This window comes from Hylobates moloch, unplaced genomic scaffold (genome assembly GCF_009828535.3).
Source record: "Hylobates moloch isolate HMO894 unplaced genomic scaffold, HMol_V3 SCAFFOLD_5, whole genome shotgun sequence".
In the NCBI taxonomy this organism is placed as follows: domain Eukaryota; kingdom Metazoa; phylum Chordata; class Mammalia; order Primates; family Hylobatidae; genus Hylobates; species Hylobates moloch.
Genome location: NW_026652280.1, coordinates 61,323,425 through 61,344,121, shown reverse-complemented (window position 1 = coordinate 61,344,121; position 20,697 = coordinate 61,323,425). Strand labels below are relative to the sequence as shown.

At 41.2% G+C, this 20,697-nt stretch overlaps 1 protein-coding gene across 3 annotated transcripts in view; it reads right to left on the bottom strand.

The window, feature by feature from the left end:
- The window catches only part of SMCHD1 (structural maintenance of chromosomes flexible hinge domain containing 1), a 155,120-nt gene extending 136,236 nt beyond the window's left edge, over positions 1-18,884 (bottom strand). The window contains exons 1-5 of one of the 3 annotated variants that reach the window (XR_009213508.1): positions 17,821-18,884; positions 8,244-8,319; positions 7,450-7,611; positions 1,089-1,171; positions 310-440 (exon numbers count right to left, since the gene is read on the bottom strand). Coding sequence is in view for 2 of the 3 variants with exons in the window: in XM_032152699.2 (XP_032008590.1) it covers positions 310-440; positions 1,089-1,171; positions 7,450-7,611; positions 8,244-8,319; positions 17,821-18,006 (638 nt within the window). In the remaining variant the exon portion in view is untranslated. The remainder of the gene's footprint in view (positions 1-309; positions 441-1,088; positions 1,172-7,449; positions 7,612-8,243; positions 8,320-17,820) is intronic. The other 2 variants (XM_032152699.2, XM_058438574.1) reach the window with 2 other exon arrangements.
- Positions 18,885-20,697: the final 1,813 nt, after the last annotated feature.

The window sequence follows — 20,697 nt, the reverse complement described above, 5'->3', positions numbered from 1 at the left end:
TAAAACAATTCTACTGCTATAGAGGCTATACAGAGTTAGGAAAGGGGAAAAGCTCTAAGGTACCAACATATCAACTCCTACATACCTCAGGAAATGCAAAATGAGCTGTTTAATGGAAAGGCACAATATCATATAGTTCTAACTATTTCTGAGTATCAATCATAAAAATTCTATAATATAAAACCTAAATAAATATGTGAATAACAGTAAAACCTCCAATGTATCATATGCATCCAAAGGCATACCAGTTTTTTATCCTTACTAAAATACATAGCTACCCACAAAAAAAAAACAGTAAGGTTTTCTAACCTTTCAAAGTCACCTTGCCTTGTGAATTTTGACAACCTATACACGGCCCAGTTGTTAAGCTGTTTAGAGGTCATTCCTCTTCCATTATCTATCACTGCAACAGCAGGTTTTCCTTGTGTTTCATCAAAAAGCTATGAAACAAAATAAGTTCAAAAAGATAGGAAAAGTCAAATCAATATTTAAAACATGAAAAGTCAAACATGAAAAAAATGATTCAACAGGCTCACTTATACATTACTGATGGAAGTGCAAATTAATACAATTTTCTGAAAGGCACTTCAGCAGCAGTATGTATCAAAAGCCTCGGAATTCTTCATGTCCTTTAGCCTAGAAATTCCATTTCTCAGAACTCAACTTAAGGAAATATTCAGAGACATTTACAAACGTGTGCAAGAATGTTCATCATTCCAGCATTCCTTCCAGTGGCAAAAATACAGAAAAAAAATCTAAATGTTCAACAGAACACAAACTACACAATTTATATTATAGCCAATAAGCCACTGCAACAACAGATTATATTGCAGAACATTCATGATATGACATATGTTAACAATGTACTGTTAAGGGAAAGTAGAAGATTACAAAAAACCAAAGGTACATATACGTGTATACATATATGCATAGGAAAAAAACATGAAAAAATTTTAACAATAGATGAAGAGATATCTGACAATTATTTCTACTTTTAGTTTTATCTTTATTTTCTAATTTTCTCCAATAAACTTTTATTACTCTTACAAAAGGAAAAGTTAAATTGCTTTACAGTATTATTTCCTTACCAATTTGATCTGTATTCTTCTAACCCCAACGTTACGAGAAGTAGCAGACAATGAATTGTCAATTAATTCCGCAAGGGCAAATGCTGCAAGAGATTAAGAAAACACTGCTTAACTTTTCCCTCCCACATACTTTATATAAAACTTCAAAGAAGAAGAAACTATCAAGTACCTTAAAGCCAAAGAGCTAGAATTAAAGTATTATCCTGATCCTAATGATATAATACATAATAAAGGCATCATCACCAATCACCACCAGCATCAAAAAAGCAGTCATCAATCAGTACTTGTATGGCACTATACAGCATGAGTCAGCCAGCCATGATTCCTGGCTTCAAGGAGTTTATAATCTAAAGACAGACATACAAACATTAAGAGACAAACAGAAGACCATAACCATAAAATCAAAGACCATAACCATAAAATCAAATAGTCTGCAGTATGTAATTACATCATGCACAAGTCCAAAGTAAGCACATTTAGAAATACAAGGGCAAATATAAAGTGATAATAAGTGTCTTTTTTAAAAATTTCCTATACTGCTCATCTGCAAGGTAAGTGTCTCTTGAAAGCTAATTTGGATATAGAATTCTTATGACTAACAAATTTTTCAAGTGGCAGAATACATCTGCTCAACTGACACAGAACTGCTATAGATTCACTACCACACCACCAACCTGACATTCAATTTATCACTGGCTCAACATTAACTAATACTCTCCTTTCTTCAAAGTCACTATTCACACTATTTCCTGCTTTTATCCCCTTAGTAAAAAGAAAGGTAACATATCAAATTTACGTATCTTAATTCTGCAGAAGCTTAACCCAACAAAAGCTGTAATTAATCCAAAGTAGCACTTCAGGCTGGATGCGGTGGCTCATGCCTATAATCCCAACACTTTGGGAGGCCGCGGCAGGCTGATGCCGTGAGGTCCGGAGTTTGAGACCAGACTGGCCAACACAGTGAAACCCCATCTCTATTAAAAATACAAAAAAATAGCTGGGCATGGTAGCTGGTGCCTATAATCCCAGCTACTCAGGAGGCTGAGGCAGGAGAATCGCTTGAACCTGGGAGGCAGAGGTTGCAATGAGCCAAGATTGCACCACTGCACTCCAGCCTGGGCAACAGAGCAAGACTCTATCTCAAAAACAAAAACAAAAAACCAAAGTAGCACTCCAGCAAGCACTTCTACTCACCCTAAACACTCCAAGGACAGCTATGTTTGTAAACGAATTGCAAAGAAGTTACCACAAATTAGATTATGTACAAGGGTCTGGCTAAGGTAATAACTCCAGAAAATGAAGAAGGGACACTGTAGGAAATGGCAGCAAAAGAAACTTAAAGAGAAATTTGGAAGGAAGAAATCAGTAGAATTTAGAATCTGATTAGATGAAAAAGAAGAGGGGAAAAAGAAATTTGCTCATCACATGGGTACAACAGTTAAGGCTTGGATCAGTTTACTGAAAGTATAAAAAGAAAAGATCAAGGCCAGGCGAGGTGGCTCACGCCTGTAATCCCAGCACTTTGGGAGGCCGAGGCGGGCGGATCTTCAGGTCAGAAGATCAAGACCATCCTGGCTAACACGGTGAAACCCCGTCTCTACTAAAAAAATACAAAAAAATTCGCCAGGCATGCTGGCAGGCGCCTGTAGTCCCAGCTACTCAGGAGACTGAGGTAGGAGAATGGCGTGAACCCGGGAGGCAGAGCTTGCAGTGAGCCGAGATAGCGCCACTGCACTCCAGCCTGGGCGACAAAGCGAGACTCCTGGAGTCTCAAAAAAAAAAAAAAGAAAAGATCAACATGACTTGAAGAAATGTCCATCAGAGTCAAAAAGAACCAGAAGTAGGGAACCAGAAGTAGGGAAACAGAAGCAGGGAAAGGCCCGGGAATGTACTGTAAAGTCACAGAAATCAAGGCAAGATTTTAAACACTGGGGTTTTCTGCTTATCCATATAATAATGGTATGAATGAAAACTGATATGGTTTTCAACTGATACGGTTTCAACTGACACGGTTTTCATATCACTTCATAATGATGGTATGATGAAAACTGATCAATACGAAACATAAACTACATTAAGAGTTTAAAATGAATACTTCTGTTGACTCTATAATTATACACTTAGCAATTTATCCCCAGGAAAATAATTAAAGATTCATGGACCAGGTGCAGTGGCTCACGCCTGTAATCCTAGCACTTTGCGAGGTCGAGACGGGCGGATCACCTGAGGTCAGGGGTTCAAGACCAGCCTGACCAACATGGAGAAACCCCATCTCTATTAAAAATACAAAATTAGTCGGGTGTGGTGGTGCATGCCTGTAATCCCAGCTACTTGGGAGGCTGAGGCAGGGGAATTGCTTGAACCCAGGAGGCAGAGGTTGCGGTGAGCCAAGATCACGCCATCGCACTCTAGCCTGGGCAACAAGTGAAACTCCATCTCAAAAAAAAAAAAAGGGAATTAAAAGATTCACTTAATTTTTTTTTTTTTTTTTTTTTTTTTAGATGCATTCTCCCTCTGGTGCCCAGGCTGGAGTGGCAATGGCATGATCTCAGCTCACTACAAGCTTCGCCTCCCAGGTTCAAGCGATTCTCCTGCCTCAGCCTCTTGAGTAGTTGGAATTACAGGCACCCACCTCCACGCCTGGCCAATTTTTGTATTTTTAGTAGAGACAGGGTTTCACCATGTTGGCCAGGATGGTCTCTAACTCCTGACCTCAAGTAATCTGCCTGCCGCGGCTTCCCAAAGTGCTGGGATTACAGGCGTAAGCCCAGCCAGATTCACTCAACTTTAAAATATTTAAGCACCTACTATGTGCCAGGCATTGTTCTAGGAACTGAACAAAGCAGGTGAAGGTTCTGTTCTTAGGGATTTAACATTCTAATGGAGGAATATGGGAAAGAAAATATAATCATAATAAGTAAATTCTATAGCATGTTAGAAGATGGTTTGTGCGATGGAGAAAAAAGAAACAGTAGAGAAATGAAATCAAGTAATACTGAAGACACAGAAGGAATACAGTAGCAATTAAATAGAGTAAGTTTTGTTAAGAAGACAACAGATAACCAAGACTTGGAGGAAGTGAAGAAATGAGTCCAGGGCTAACTGGAGGAAGAGCATTCCAAGCAGAGGGCCCTAAGCTGAGAATATGGATGGCACTGAAGGGGAGTGAAAAAGTAAGAAACATAGTAGAAACAAAGTCAGAGAAGTACAAAGCAGAGCTAGTAAGGCCCTGCAGGCAACTGTAACGACTTTGGCATTTACTCTTAGTGAAATGGGGGAGCCATGAGTGTTTTCAGCAGAGAGTGACACAATCTAATTTCTCAAACCTTTTATGGACAGGGATGAAAAGACAGGTACCAGTAACTACCAGTTAGTGTAATCTGGGTGATACAATGGTGCCTCCAGACCAGGTGGTAGCAATAGAAATGGTGAGAAATGGTCATTTTAAGATAAAACATTGAGAATAGGACCCAAAGGATTTTCCGTCAGATTAAATAAGAGGTATGAGAAATACAAGTATCAATTTGATTTTTGGCCTGTGCAGCAGGCAGGACACAGTAATAATCAATTCAGATGGGGGGAACTATGTGTGGTATAAAATTCAGTGAGCAGATGAGGGTTCCCATTTTAGACATCCTAGAGGAGATGCCACATGGGCAGCTGGATGGATAAAACTGGACTTGAAGAGATAAACCCAGCACCATTTTCAATATTTAACTAAAAATGACCATTTCTTACCTCTTCCTTATGAGAGTCACTTCCGTAATGATGTTATTTAGAACCATGAGATAGGACCTGATCACCAAGTGAGGAAGTAAAATACAACATAAAGGGCAAGAACTAAGCCCTAGGGCACTTCAACATTAATAAGGTGGGGAGAGAAGGGCAGGCAGTGAGGTAAGAAGAAAATCAAGGTGCTTATAATCCCAGGGCTTTGAGAGACCAAGGCAGGAGAATAATTTGAGGCCAGCAATTCAAGACCAGCCTGGGCAACATAGCGAGACTCCATCTCTACAAAGAAAATTTTATTTTTATTTTTAATTTTTAGAGAGAGAGTCTCACTCTGTTGCCCAGACTGAAGTGCAGGGGTGCAGTCATAGCTCACTATAGCCTCGAATTCCTTGGCTCACTCAAGCAATCCCCCTGCCTCTGCCTCCCAAGTAGCTAAGCAAGGCATGCACCAAAACATCCAAATAATTCCTGTATTTTTTTGTAAAGATGGGGTCATATTATGTCCCCCAGGCTGGTCCTAAAGTCCTGGTCTCAAGTGATCTTCCTGCCTCAGACTCTCAAAGTGCTGGGATTACAGGCATGTGCTAGTGCATCCAGCTACAATTTTTTTTTTTTTTTTAATTAGCTGGGCATGGTGGTATGCACTTGGAGGCCTAGTCATTCAGGAGACTGAGGCAGGGGGATTGTTTAAACTTAGGAGTTTGAGGCCACAGTGTGCTGTGGTCATGCCACTGCAAAAAGGAAGAAAATCAAGAATATGGACTCTCGAAAGTCAAGTGAAAAAAGTATATAAAAGAAGTGACAAAACAGTGTCAAGTAACACTTCAAGAAAAATTAGAACTGAAAATTAAAAATTGATCACTGGATTTAGTTGCTGGTGACCATAAGAGAGTGGGTACAGTAGAGTGGTAGGCCAAAACGTCTGGTCAGAGTAGGAAAGAATGGGAGGAAGAGAAGGACTGCTGATAGCGAATGCATTCAACTCTCTGGAGGAGTTTTGCTATAAACAGGATCAAAAAATTTGAGGCAGTAGCCAATGAAGGAAGTAAGACTTCAGTGTTTTTAAGATGGGAGAAGAGCTTTTTTGTACAAAAAGAACAACATGAGAGGTAATAAGTGTACTAGTTATATATTCAAGCTCTGAAGTCACTCTCCTAAAGTTTAAATGCTGGCTCCACCACTCACTAGTAGTGTGGCAAGTTACCTAAAATCTCTTAGCCCCAGTTAATTCTGCAAAACAGGATCTTTACCTATATTATTTCCTAACATTAGCTACCACACAGGATTAAGGAGTAAATTAGACAATGCTCATAAGTACTTGGTACAATGCCTGGCACTGTAGCCAATAGTAATGATAGTAGTGGTAGTGTTATGTTAAGAAAGCGCACAAAGATTTAGTCACAAGAACATTCAGAGTCATTTGTAACCATAACAAAATTAAAAACAACCTAAATGTCTAATAGAAGAACATTGTTCAGACCAGGCACGGTGGCTTATACCTGTAATCCCAGCACTTTGGAAGGCCGAGGCGGGAGGATCACCTGAGGTCAAGAGTTCAAGACCAGCCTGGTCAACATGGTGAAACTCCGTCTCTACTAAAAATACAAAAATTGGCCAGGCGTGGTGGTGCCTGCCTGTCATCCCAGCTACTCGGGAGGCAGAGGCAGGAGAATCACTTGAACTCAGGAGGCAGAGGTTACAGTGATCCAAATTCACACCACTGCACTCCGGCCTGGGTGACAGACAGCGACTGTCTCAAAAAAAAAAAAAAAGAAAAAGAATACTGTTCAAATAAATTATATTACCTAAATACTATCAAAATATACACAGACACATATATATTAAAAGATGTTCACTTTATTTTTAAACAAAATGTGGGTTAAAGAAGCATGCACCATATAAAACCATTAAAAATCAAATAATATGAAAAGGTCTGAAATGACAAACACCAAAGTGTTAGTGGTGGTTATGTCTGGGTATTAGAGAGATTCTTTTTGTTCTATTTGCTTATCTATGTTTTCTAATTTCCTGCAAACAAGAATACACCATAATGAGAAAAAAATAATTTTAATACAAAAGTTTACGATGAACATGTAAGTAGTATTAGACACTTTGGCAGGTCCTGAAAGAGAGGATTCAGTAAACTAACCGATTTGTAAAGATCACTAGCAAATGGTCCAGAGAAAGGACAGAAACTAGCAAGTAGTAAAGGTAGAAGGAAATGATAAAGACATGGAAATATGAACACAAACTTCTTACTGACGCAATCTAGCTATATGTATTTGCAAAGTAAAACAAGTATTTTCTTAATTGGGAAAGGTCTATGGGAGGCCAGGAAATCAGGAGAAGAGAGTATACAGGATATGGAAAGCTGTATAGGTACAAGACCCCTTATGAGTTGAAAAGAAAAGTTCTACTAGTAGGTTAGCTGTAAAGGAGAGTTTTTTTTCACCGAAGATGACATAGGTAGAAGACATAATAATACCGTGATGAATTTGAGTAAGAAAGAAAATGAGTGGTCTTCTAATAAAGTGTAATAAGATTTATAAAAAGTGAAGGAATGGGATATGTGATCAGGGAATAAAGGCAGGTAATAGTTTATCAAAATTAGTATGAATGTGGTACTTACGCAAAGGATTTTGTCCTTCACTGGCATAATATTCATACATGCCACTTTTAACCAGCGTGTCATAGTGAGGTAAGAAGTCAATTCGTTCTTTCGTAGCTGTCAGTAGTAACTGATTGACTGACTGTAGCAGGTATAAGGTGACTCCATCTTTAACAGTTTCATCTGTAATCAAGAGTGAAAATCATAAGTGCTAGGTCAGCATCAGAAACTCAACGAACTTATAATTGTGAATATACAAATTCTATCTACGAAATATCTTTAATGATGGTAAAGAAAAAACCCCAATCATCTACCTGTAAGCAAAATCATGTTAAGGATATTAATGAAACAAGCACAAATACTTCCATTCATTTGAAACACTCAATTCTTAGTAAGTTAAACTATCACAGGAAATCAGACGAGAATCTAAAATAGAGTAGTGTCAACATGAATGGAAAATGGTTAAATTCAGATGGAATCAGGCATGAAAAACCAGCAGGTCTTGGAAAACTAATTAGGTTAAAAAAAGATAATGGAATAATCCAAGTTGGTTAGGAAAATTAGCTTCAGAAGATTTGTGCTAGGCAGAATCATCTTCTGTAGCCATAACTTATATCAACTATTTTTCTATAATCAAGCTTGACAATTATAACCTCTGTGCAAACTATGCACTTATAGCCAGTTTCCTCCCTCATCCCAACAAATTAACAAAAATCATCAACAGATTTAGATGCATATCTAATAAGTTATTGCTATATCATGTACTAGACCTTATTAAATATAAAAGCATGAACTTAGTAACACTGTTTACCTACCAAAATTATCACAGGTAATTTCTTTCCTACTTGTTGTTGTAATAACAAATTTTTCTTCAGGTGAAATGCCAAGTGTCTATCCAAAATAAGAAATAAAATCACTTATTACACAAAGGAAATAAATGTATTATTCAAATTTATAAAAATATGAAAATATTGATAGTACATTATAATTCTGTAATAATTACTACACTTATCTAGGAAATATAAAACTCTATATCTAAATTTTGCCTTTGCATAATTAATAGTGCATAAATCTATATAAATTACTTACTTAACAAGGTCATTTTTTCTGCTACTATAAGCAATCTAGGAACACTAGTGATTAGGTGGAACGTTTTAAAAGCGTTTTAACATCATCAGCAGGACCCACCCAGACAAAAGACATACTATTTCATACCAACATATAAGTTATCAACTTATTTGGAACAAAGCTTTAACATAACTCATGTTCATATAGACTAGATATTTAAGTATGCATAAACAAAATAGAAGAAAACAGAAGTTAGCATTTTATAGCAAGGAGGGAAGAATAGCCATGCTTTGTAAGACATACAGGTCCATTTAAACAAATAACTTTAAAAATTAAAGCAAATTATAATTAGAGGGAAATTGGCCAGGCGTGGTAGCTCACGCCTGTAATCCCAGCACTTTGGAAGGCTGAGGCCGTCGGATCACAAGGTCAGGAGTTCAAGACCAGCCTGACCAACGGTGAAACCCCATCTCTACTAAAAATACAAAAATTAGCCAGGTGTGGTGGCACACACCTGTAATCCCAGCTACTCAGGAGGCCGAGGCAGGAGAATCGCTTGAACTGGGGAGGCGGAGGTTGCAGTGAGCCAAGATCACGCCACTGCACTCCAGCCTGAGCAACAGAATGAGACTCTGTCTCAAAGAAAAAAAAAAAATTAGAGGGAAATTGCAACAAGAAAAAAAGGTTGACAAGGATCAACAAAGAGAAAAAGTAAAAACACAAAAAAATGAAAAGGAGAAAATACAAATGACCAACGAATACATGAACTGTAAAATCACATTAATCAAAAAATGAGAATTAGAAAAGTGGTTAATATTTTCATTTACATTAGAATTAAAACACACATGCTCTGTCTAAAATGAAACAATACAGCAACATATAGTTAAGAGAAAAGGCTTCTGTTTCAGGTAGTAATGGACTAGTCTAAAGATTAACATTCTTATTGACGACAACTAAAAAATCTAGACAAGTGATACTCAAATCTTCAAAAATGATATTAATAAAAACGATTATTGCTCACTACTGGAATGAGCTAGGGCACCAACTTCTTACTCTGAACACTGACAAATTAAGGGAAAGAACAAATTATTTACACTGCTTTTCTTGTATCAATGGTACTTCAGGGTAACCAAAATAGCTCTGGCTCATGAGGCAAAGTTGTTCTTTAAAGAATTCCAGCTAACACACACAGGAGGAATGGCAAATCAGATCAAAACTTCCTTATGGAGGAATCCTGCTGAAATCACGTGAATCCCAAGATTTTAATGTTAGCATAGCTATGAGTGGGTGAAACACCCACACATCACGTGCCTCCCAATGTAATGCCATATGAAGTATCGGTACTACCTACAAAGTATTGCCTCCTGACCCCAAAGAAGTTGAACCTAAATCAAATCAAGCCTTAAAGCTAACTTTTAGTTTACAGAATATATATGGAGATAAAACAAATTAAGTAACACCAAAAAAGAGCACAAACAAATTCATAATGTGAATATTAAAGACCTAGTTGATTTCTTCAAGAGGTCAACTGCAGGAAAACTAAAGAGACTGCGGGAGGAGGAATTTGCTCAAATGCTTTAAATTGAAAATAATTAGGAAACACACAAAAGAAGTTTAATGTGAGGACTATGTCAGATCCTGATTTAAACAAACCAACTATAAAAAGATACTTTTAAACATTCAGAGAACTCAGTAAGGACAGAGACATTAGACAATATTAAAAATGCTTAACTTTAATGGTTTGATAATACATATGCATGCTGAAGTATATGGGGTGAAATGACCTAAGACCTAGAAATATGCCTTAAATACATTACAAAAGACAAAAATGATGCTAGTGTGGTAAATTCCTGTTAACTTGAATCTGGATGAGTACACTGGGGTTCATAACATGATTCTCTCTTTGCATGTGTCTGAAGCTTTTCATAAGAAAATTTCTACTTTAAAATATGCTGGAATAGGCTGGGCGCGGTGGCTCAAGCCTGTAATCCCAGCACTTTGGGAGGCCGAGGAGGGTGGATCACGAGGGCAGGAGATCAAGACCATCCTGGCTAACACGGTGAAACCCTGTCTCTACTAAAAGTACAAAAAAATTAGCTGGGCGTGGTGGCAGGCGCCTGTAGTCCCAGCTACTCGGGAGGCTGAAGCAGGAGAATGGCGTGAACCCGGGAGGCAGACCTGGCAGTGAGCCGAGATCGTGCCACTGCACTCCAGGCTGGGCGACAGAGCGAGACTCCGTCTTAATAAAAAAAAAAAAAAATCCTGGAATACACCAGTGGAAGAGAATAGAGGGCCCTGAGACGGGTCCACATATATATGGATGGAGAGCCTAGCAAACAAGAGAGGTGACATTACAAATTGGTGGAGAAAGAATAAACTATCCAATGAATGATATTAAGACAACTAGTTGTCTCAACATGGAAACAGATAAAATCCACACCTTAACTTAGACAAAAATAAATTCCAGGAGAATTAAACCAGCTGTACATTAGCCCAAAATTGTAAAAGAACACATAGGGAAATAATTTTGAGTGAGCATAAAGGGATTTCTGAAAAGGTACAAACAGTGGGCCAGGACAGTGGTTCACAGCTGTAATCCCAGTACTCTGGGAGGCCAAGGTGGGCAGATTGCTTGAGCTCAGGAGTTCAAGACCAGCCTGGGCAAAGTGGTAAAACCCCATCTCTACAAAAAATGCGAAAAAAAAAAAAATAGCTGGGCATGGTGGTGCACACGTGTAGTCACAACCACTCAAGAGGCTGAGGTTGGAGGATCCCAAGCCTGGGAGGCCAAGGCTGCAGTGAGCCGTGATCACACACTACTGCACTCCAGCTTGGGTGACTTTTGAGTGAGACCCTGTCTCAAAAGATGCAAATAGCACAAGTCAAAGAAAAAGACCAGACAATATAAAAACATCAACATCACTAGTTATCAGAGAAATTAATATAACTTATTCTCATCACGTAGGCAAAATGTTAAATTCCGAGCCCATCAAGTGTAGGCCTCTGTAAAAAGAAATAGGTACCTTACGCACTGCTGATATGACTGAAAAAAAGTCAAACATAAAGAATTAATTTGGCATACTTTAGTAAACTTAAAAGATACTCATATTCGATGCAATTCCACCCTAGAGAAATAAAGCCATGAACATAAACTGACTGGGAAGATTCTATTTGTTTAACAGAGACAAAAATCTGACCTTACAGATTTTTATTAGGTTTTATATAACCATGACAGTCGTGTATTTTTTAATTCATTGCTACTTTTTTATTTCTATGATGTCCCAATTTTTTTTTTTTTTTTTTTTTTGGTTTTTTGTCATTGTTGAGACAGAGTCTTGCTCTGTTGCGTGGGCTGGAGTGCAATGGCACGATCTCAGGTCACTGCAAGCTCCGCCTCCCAGGTTCACACCATTCTCCTGCCTCTGCCTCCCAAGCAGCTGGGACTACAGGCGTGCGCCACCACACCTGGCTAATTTTTGTATTTTTAGTAGAGACAGAGTTTCATCATGTTGGCCAGTTGGTCTCAAACTCCTGACCTCAGATGATCTGCCTGCCTTGGCCTCCCAAAGTGCTGGGATTAGAGGCATGAGCCACCAGGCCTGGCCAATGTCCAACTTGTTAAATCATGCAATTATGCATCCTGTAGTTACTGAAAAGCTATGTACAAATGATTTTTTTAAGATCTATGTTCACCTAAAAAGTATTTATATCTAATTATTCCATATAATCCCACATAAGTCTATTATTTTTTATTTTTTAAAGATTTTTTGAGTACTCTTCTACGATAATTGCATATAATAGTTCATTTAGCCTTCACTAACTACATAGAAGACTCCCCCTATTTCCTGTCAAATTATCTACGGATAGGAATTCTAGCACCTTATTCTCTTCTCCCAACAATGGCAACTGAGTTATCGTTCCTGACCATCTAATTGTATCCAGTTTTGCCTGTAGTTTCCTGCACTGCAGCAAATAGTTCATTTTCTTTTGATTTTTAACCCACATTAAAAACCCACTGATTTTTAATCCACGTTAAAAACCCATAGATTTTTTTTTTTTTTGAGACGGAGTCTCGCTCTGTCACCCAGGCTGGAGTGCAGCGGCGCGATCTCAGCTCACTGCAAGCTCCGCCTCCCGGGTTCACGCCATTCTCCTGCCTCAGCCTCTCCGAGTAGCTGGGACTACAGGCGCCCGCCACCACGCCCGGCTAATTTTTTTGTATTTTTAGTAGAGGCGGGGTTTCACCGTGGTCTTGATCTCCTGACCTCGTGATCCACCCGCCTCGGCCTCCCAAAGTGCTGGGATCACAAGCGTGAGCCACTGTGCCACCCATAGATTTTTAATCCACATTAAAAACCCATAGATTTTTAATCTATAAATCTATTATTATTCAATTAAGACACATAAACTATCTTTTTTTTTTTTTAAGTACCTGGATACATGTGCAGAACATGCAGGTTTGTTACACAGATATACATGTGCCATGGTGGTTTGCCACACCTATCAACCCGTCATCTAGGATTTAAGCCCCACATGCATTAGGTATCTGTCCTAATGCTCTCCCTCTCCTTGCCTCTTACCCTACAACAGGTCCCCGTGTGAGATGTTCCCCTCCCTATGTCCATGTGTTCTCACTGTTCAACTCCCACTTATGAGTGAGAACATGCAGTGTTTGGTTTTCTGTTCCTTTGTTAGTCTGCTGAGAATGATGGCTTCCAGCTTCATCCATGTCCCTGCAAAGGACATGATCTCATTCTTTTTTATGGCTGCATAGTATTCCATGGTGTATATGTGCCACATTATCTTTATCCAGTTGATCATCGATAGGCATTTGTGTTGGTTCCAAGTCTTTGCTATTGTAAATAGTGCTGCAATAAACTTTAAAATTAATCCATATTAAAAATCCATGGTTTTTAATCCACATCAAAAATCCATATTAAATATCCATGGATTTTTCATCCATATTAAATATCCGTGGATTTTTCACGGGGCGCGGTGGCTCATGCCTGTAATCCCAGCACTTTGGGAGGCCGAGGTGGGTAGATCACCTGAGGTCAGGAGTTCCAGACCACCCTGGCCAACATGGTAAAATCCCATCTCTACTAAAAATACGAAAATTAGCCGGGCATGACGGCTGGTGCCTGTAATCCCAGCTATTTGGGAGGCTGAAGCAGGAGAATCGCTTGAACTTGGGAGACAGAGGTTGCAGTGAGCCAAGATTGTGCCACTGCACTCCAGCCTGGGTGACAAGAGTGAAACTCCCATCTCAAAAAAAAAAAAAAAAAACATGGATTTTTAATCTATAAATCTATTATTATTTAATTAAGACACATAAACTATCTTTTTGTTTTCCTTGCTTCATCTATAAAAATTATTTCTTGAATTCACAATTTTTCTAAGTATTTTATTTTATTATTGTTTGTTTGTTTTTTGAGACAGTCTCGCTCTGCCACCCAGGCTAGAGTGCAGTGGTGCGTTCTCAGCTCACTGCAACTTTCGACTCCCGGGTTCAAGTAATTCTCCCTGCCTCAGCCTCTCGAGTAGCTGGGATTACAGGCACCTGCCACCAGATCCGGCTAATATTTGTATTTTTAGTAGAGACGGGGTTTCACCATGTTGACCAGACTGATCTCTAACTCTTGACCTCAGGTGATCCGCCCACCTTGGCCTCCCAAAGTGTTGGGATTACAGGTGTAAGCCACCATGCCGTCCCCAACTTCTCTTAAATATTTAAGGACTAACTGACTTGCAGTGCACAAAATGATTACCTACCAAAATGACCAGTTAATTTTATTTTTTAAATTATTTTCTTTCACTATCTCTAAACAAGAGGTAATTTTCATCCATGGATTAGTCAGAAGGCACATAGCTTAATTAGCACTGCTCTGAAACTCTGCAACCTAGTCAGCTTTTAATGTGGCTCCATTATATTTCGTTACCTTACTATGGCACTTGCTACGCCATTGTTTTCTGCTTTTTTTTTTTTCCAAAATTTCAAGTTTATTGTAGAAATCGATGAGCAAATCTTATATTAAAATACAAAACACCTAGAATAGCCGCACAAAAAACACTGGAGCCACACAAAGGAAAATGTAGACAATTTCTTCAAATTGGTGGTGGGGGGATATGCACACATGGGACTTAATATCTGGGCATATTTTAGAACTAACCAAATGAGTCATCTTCTAATTGTTGATTCTGCAAGGCCACAAGGGCTCAGGTGAGTCAACAGCTGCTTATCAGAGGTCTAAGGGCTTCTTGCAGATTTGCCCTTTCCATTTCTTCCCTCTCCTTTTCCATGAGGTGAACTTTATTCAAACAACAATTTAGAGCTGGGTGTGGTGGCTCATGCCTGTATTCCCAGCACTTTGGGAGGCCAAGGCAGGTGGACCACCTGAGGTCAGGAGTTCAAGATCAGCCTGGCCAACATGGCAAAACCCCATCTCTACTAAAAGTATAAAAATTAGCCAGGCGTGGTGGCAGGCACCTGTAATCCCAGCTACTCAAGAGGCCAAGGCAGGAGAACCACTCGAACCTGGGAGGCAGAGGTTGCAGTAAGCCAAGATGGCACCACTGCACTCCAGGCCGGGCAACAGAGCGAGACTCTGTCTCAAAATAAATAAATAAATAAATAACAGTTTAGGATCATCCATAATACTGCCTGACAGTACAAACATTTATTGGTTTAATTTACGTTTTAACAAAAACTTTAGTACATTATTTTGTCTCTTCCCCTAAGGACAAAAGTGATGGTTCTAATAAATAGTGTGGAGTAGTTTAAAAAATATATATATATATATATGCATGCTTTGGAATCAAACTGACCTAAATTCCAATCCCAGTTTCACTGCTTGTTGACCATGTAATCTCAGATTATTAATTCAGTGACTTAATTCAGTTCTTCGAGTATGTAATGGAGACAAAGTTATGGGATCTGAGGCATAATCTAATAATGCTTAAAAGAAGTCTAACAACAAAAAAGTTAGCCTTCTCAGCCTTCTTTTTTCTTACTAGTTGGTCCCTCTCATTTCTAACTAAATTTAAAATGTTTTCTAGCAGGATAAAGTGGGAGGAAGGAGGAACAGAATTTTGGTTTTCCAGTTGAAATATTGAAGGAAGGAATAAATACATCTGTTCCCTACAGCAAAGAATGCCATTGAGTAGTATAACAGAATGAACAGAGGTTCTGGGTTTGAATACTAACTTGAGCTTTACTATCTAAGTAATGAGTAATGAGTCACCAACACGACTGTGTTTATACTTCTGTAATAAAAGGCCAATAATACTTCCTCTATTTATCTAAGAGTTACTGAGACATCTCACAAGAGGGAAATAGTGCATTTCTAGAGGAAGGGTAAAGTAGCAAAACATTTTCAAAAAGCAATTTTAAAATACGAAACTAGAGCTTTAAAGATGTGTCTCATCTTCGATCCAGTTCTAAGATTTCAAACTAAGCAAACAACAATAAAGACATAAAAGGCTATGTATTCAAAGATGTTTTTCCACCGGGTGCAGTGGCTCACTCCAGTAATCCCAGCACTTTGGGAGGCGGGTGGATCTCTTGAGCCCAGGAGCTAGACACTAGCCTGGGCAACATAGCCAAACACCCGTATGTACGAAAAATACGAAAAAAAAAAAAATAGCTGGGCATGGTGGCGCTCACCTGTAGTCCTGGCTACTTGGGAGGCCGAGGTGGGAGGATCACCTGAGACCGGGAATATTTGGGCCTGGGAAAATGTTTATTACAGCATTACTTAAAATCAAAAAAATTAAAAGTAATGTAAATGTCAACAGAAAGGAGAGATTCGGTTATGTAAATAGTGGTAGCAAATGGACCATTTCAAATTTTGATTTAAAGACCTACGTTTAAAGACACTTCTGACGTTATTAAGTGAAAATAATTAATAGAATATAAAACACGTATTTTAGTAATTTAAAAAATGGAGTCGGAAGGAGGAGGAAGGCTGAAAAGACAACCTCAGGTGCTAAGAGTAGTCATATAGTAGTTTTACAGCGGGTAAAAGATTTACTTGTTTCCCCCCTCTGGTTCCCTATTTTCTTTAATGTACTGATATTTTTACAATAAACATAATAAACGTAAAAAGTTTCCCTTTTGTAGAATGGTTCTGAATACAAAGCATTCAACAAAAAAGATGAGCATTCATTCACTTTTCAAACACAACGGGAATCTACTACATTCAGGCACAGAATTAACTTGAGGGAATAGGTTTTTGTCTTCATTCATTTATCCATTCTAATCTGGGCATTTACAATGTGGCAGTCACAGTTCTAGACGCTGGGACTACAGCTGTGAATAAAAGAAAGTCCTTACTTCCCAAATCGTTTTCATTCTACGGATCATAATTTCAATTATTTCAGCAACCATACAGTTATATAGTCTAGAACATTTCTAAACCTATCAGCCTCAAGACAAAACACCGCTTCAGAGTTCTTTTTTTCCCTTGGAAGCTAAGTGCTCTTAACAGCTTAAAAAGGGACCTCATATGGTTAATTCAGAGCATGACCATATTCCTTCTTCAAAGCTCAGGCAACGCCACCACCTCATATCTATAAAGTACATCACAGTTTAAAGCAGATTTCCCTACACGTTCATTTTTAAAGCAAACCAATACACGGGGTAGGTACGTTTTCTGGTGTTCCACAATCACCCATATCAACCTTTGACTTGGTTTAGGAATTCCCAAGAGTTAGGGCTCAGAAAATCAGAAGGCCAGCTCTACCTGCCAAGCTGACTTGGACAAGTGTCTCCGTGCGGAAGGATCCCCCCCACCGCCGCCCCGCCCCAGAAGGACCTGCAACCTTGACAGAGCAACCCGGGGACACCCCGCATCATCTAATGAACTTGGGGGAGATCGACTCCACGAATTTCACAACTTCTCACCGTCGCAACACTCACAACAGAGCCCCTGGGTAACTCCGTTCTCTCGTTTTAAAAAAGTTACAAAGTAAAAACAGACACCAACAGCTTTCCCTAGACTGCAGGGCCGCAATCGGGCTAAGCTCGCCCAGGGCCAACAAACGCTGAGGTCTCAACCCAGGGAGGCAAGGCCTACCGTAAAAGGAGCGGAGACAGAGGGAGGGCCACGGAGGAGCCGGCTCTGCACTCCGAGGCCCCGGCCAGGGCCCGCCCGAGGCGTCCGGCCACCAGGTCACGGACATGGCGGGCACACGGAAGAGAGAAGCCAAGGCCGCGAGACCAGGACCGGGTGACAGGTTTATTGCCCTCAGTGAGCAAGTTGAGTTTCTCGTCACTCTCCCACCCCCAAGTCTACACGCGCATCCCTTCCTCGCCCCTTCGCGTACCTGACACACAGAGGCGCGAAATCCCGCGTAGTCCGAGCGCTCCCCAACCTGCAGAGGCCGATCCCCGAGCTCGGACTCCTTTTCGCGCCGGTCAAACAAGTACACCGTCCTGTGGCCGACGCCTCCGCCATCCCCCTTAGTCCCCACAGAGGCCCCGCCAGGCCCGCCGCCGTCCGCCGCTGCCATATTGGGGAGAAGGAGAAAAGACAGCGACGACTGCCGCCGCCGGGCTCAGGGCTGAGGTGCGCGCTGCGCGCGGCGCCTTCAGCTCCAGCTCCTGGGGCGGCTCGAGGCCTCGGCCCGGCGCGCTGCACCTCCTCCTCAGCGGCGGCGGCCGAGCAGCGGCAGGCGCGACGATCACCCGGGAACCGATTCAAACGCGCTCCTGCCGGTGCACCACGTCACTTCCGCGGCCCGCCACTCCCGAGGAGAAGGGGACGCGCGGCGCGCTCCTCACCGGGCCCGGGGCCAGCGCCTGTCGCCGCCCACGGTGCGACCCGCGACCAGCGCCGCCGCTAGGACTGTGGCGCAGGAAGAAGAGGGGTGGCTGGTGGCGGGCGACAGCGAGGGGGCGGGGCGAATCCAGCAGGCCGCGCGGGCAGGGGCGGGGCTTCGCCGCGCGCGCGCCCGGGGCCCGCCCCCTCGGCCCTCGCGAAGTTGGAGGGAGGCTGAATCCTTCGCGGGTGCCTGCGCCCTGCGGGTAGTCCTTAGAAGCCGAGGCGGGAGAGCAGGGCTTCGGGGCAGCGGGGGAATCTCCCGAAGAGCTGTGTTCTCTCTGCGGAAAGGACCCCGCAGCCTTCCCGCCTCGCCATGATCCGGAGTGAGCTTGTAGGTGTCGAGCTCGCGGTGCCGAGCCGGCTGGCTGAGCCCTCTCTGGCTGGGTCGCGTGGACTCAGCGGCGGGAAGCTTCAGGCCCGCGGTACTAGCCGGGCGCAGAGTCCACCAAAGCGAGCACGTGGGTCCCTATGCCGAGAAAATAGGCGCTACGAGAGCCGGCGCCCCTTTTTCCTCCTCATTTCTTAGTAGTTCTGGGTGGGCTCCAGTGTTGGTCCTCGAGACAAAGCTGGTCCGTGAGAACGTCAGAAGGGCACTCTGTGACGTCACAGCGTCCCCGCCCGCACCCTCTGGGGGCCCTGGAGCGCAGACGGCATTCGGGGTACGGGGGTGACTCCAGCGCCCTAGTTTTCTCGCCACCTGCGCTTCGCTGTCTCCCACGTGCCTGTAAATTCTGAAAGAACCCACGCCACAGTTACTAGGGTTAAATTAGATGTTCGCAAAATTCTTAAGGCCTAATACGTTTTCAATAAAAGCCTTTAATCGTCATTACCGGGCAACGTTTCATTAACTATCCTCATCGTGGGCAGGTAGTGCCCTAACTCAACAAATAAAATGCCATTGTTAGAGGATTAGGTTTACTCTCCAATTCTTAGAAATCGTGAATATTGTATACATGAGAGTGATATGTAAATTCAGAAACCCAAAGGTAGCGGATAGAGGGGTTTTTCAAATCTCAGAATATAAGCCTGGATAATAGTGCGTTTTCTGTTTTACTAGGTTTGCTAAAATCTTATATGGACAGACTTACAAAGTTAGTGTTATGGTAGAAACCTAGATTTGCTTGTTGATGTCAAGACGTTTCAAGATCGTGGGGAATGTGTGTATAATTGACTACACATATACTAGAGGTAGGCACCAACTAGAACGAAGTTGTGAAGGCGTGTTTGGGGAACGTAAGTTGTTTGGCTGGAAGTGGGGAGAACTGAGCGGTAGATGGTGGAAGATAAAATTGGAAAGACATAAATTGTGGCCAAATGCCGTTCTTGTTCCTTAAGGTGGAGGTGGAGGAAAACAAAAAAGTAACCCCCGATTCTAATGGAATTTCTTTGAAGTCTGATGTTTTATTTACCTTTCAAATTCATGCGAATGTCTCATTCTATTCCTTTATATAGTGGTGTTTGAGTTAAATGACCCAAAGAAAAACACAAATTGTTTTTCTAATTCTTAGTTAATGGGTAAAATGAATTGCCTCTCTACTTCAGCAAATTGAGATTAGAGCTGGAGGTTCGTCATCAGGGCAATTTCTCATTTCTTTGTAATACCAGATTATACAAGCACACCTCTTTCATGTCTTTAGAAGAGATTTCAGGATCATCTCTAAGAGATTTGTTTTTTAATGGTGCCAGAGAAGTGTACTGCAGTATTACGGGCAGCTCTTGGTGGGAACATTGATGTCTTACCTTGTTGAGAGATCGAGTCTGAATCAGTTTCTTAATGGCAGTATGGCATCACTTTTGTTCTCAGAATATCAAACAATTTTTTCATCAAAGAAAGGTGATAAGTTTGTTCTTTATTTAATTTTCATCACAAGTAAATAAAAGCGTTTGAAATAACCCAGTTCCTTAATGAGTTCTCTTCAATTGACTCTGAATTTTTATTTTAATTAGCTATCTTACTACAGAGTAAAATATTTAAGTGGCCTTGTATCAGTTATTTATTGCTACATAACAAACTTCCCCCAAGCTTAGTGGCCCCTGAAGAAGTTCTCCATTCCCTTCCCCTTGCATGTAGCTCAAGCTTGAGTCAGGCAGGACTTGAGATGCCACAGACCCAGACCAGGTGCAGCTCAGAGATGGTGAACAATAGCTCTTCATGTCTGCAGTTAAAAATGGCCTCCAGCCGGGCACGGTGGCTCAAGCCTGTAATCCCAGCACTTTGGGAGGCCGAGGCGGGCGGATCACGAGGTCAGGAGATCGAGACCATCCTGGCTATCATGGTGAAACCCCGTCTCTACTAAAAAATACAAAAAAATTAGCCGGGCGTGTTGGCAGGCGCCTGTAGTCCCAGCTACTCGGGAGGCTGAGGCAGGAGAATGGCGTG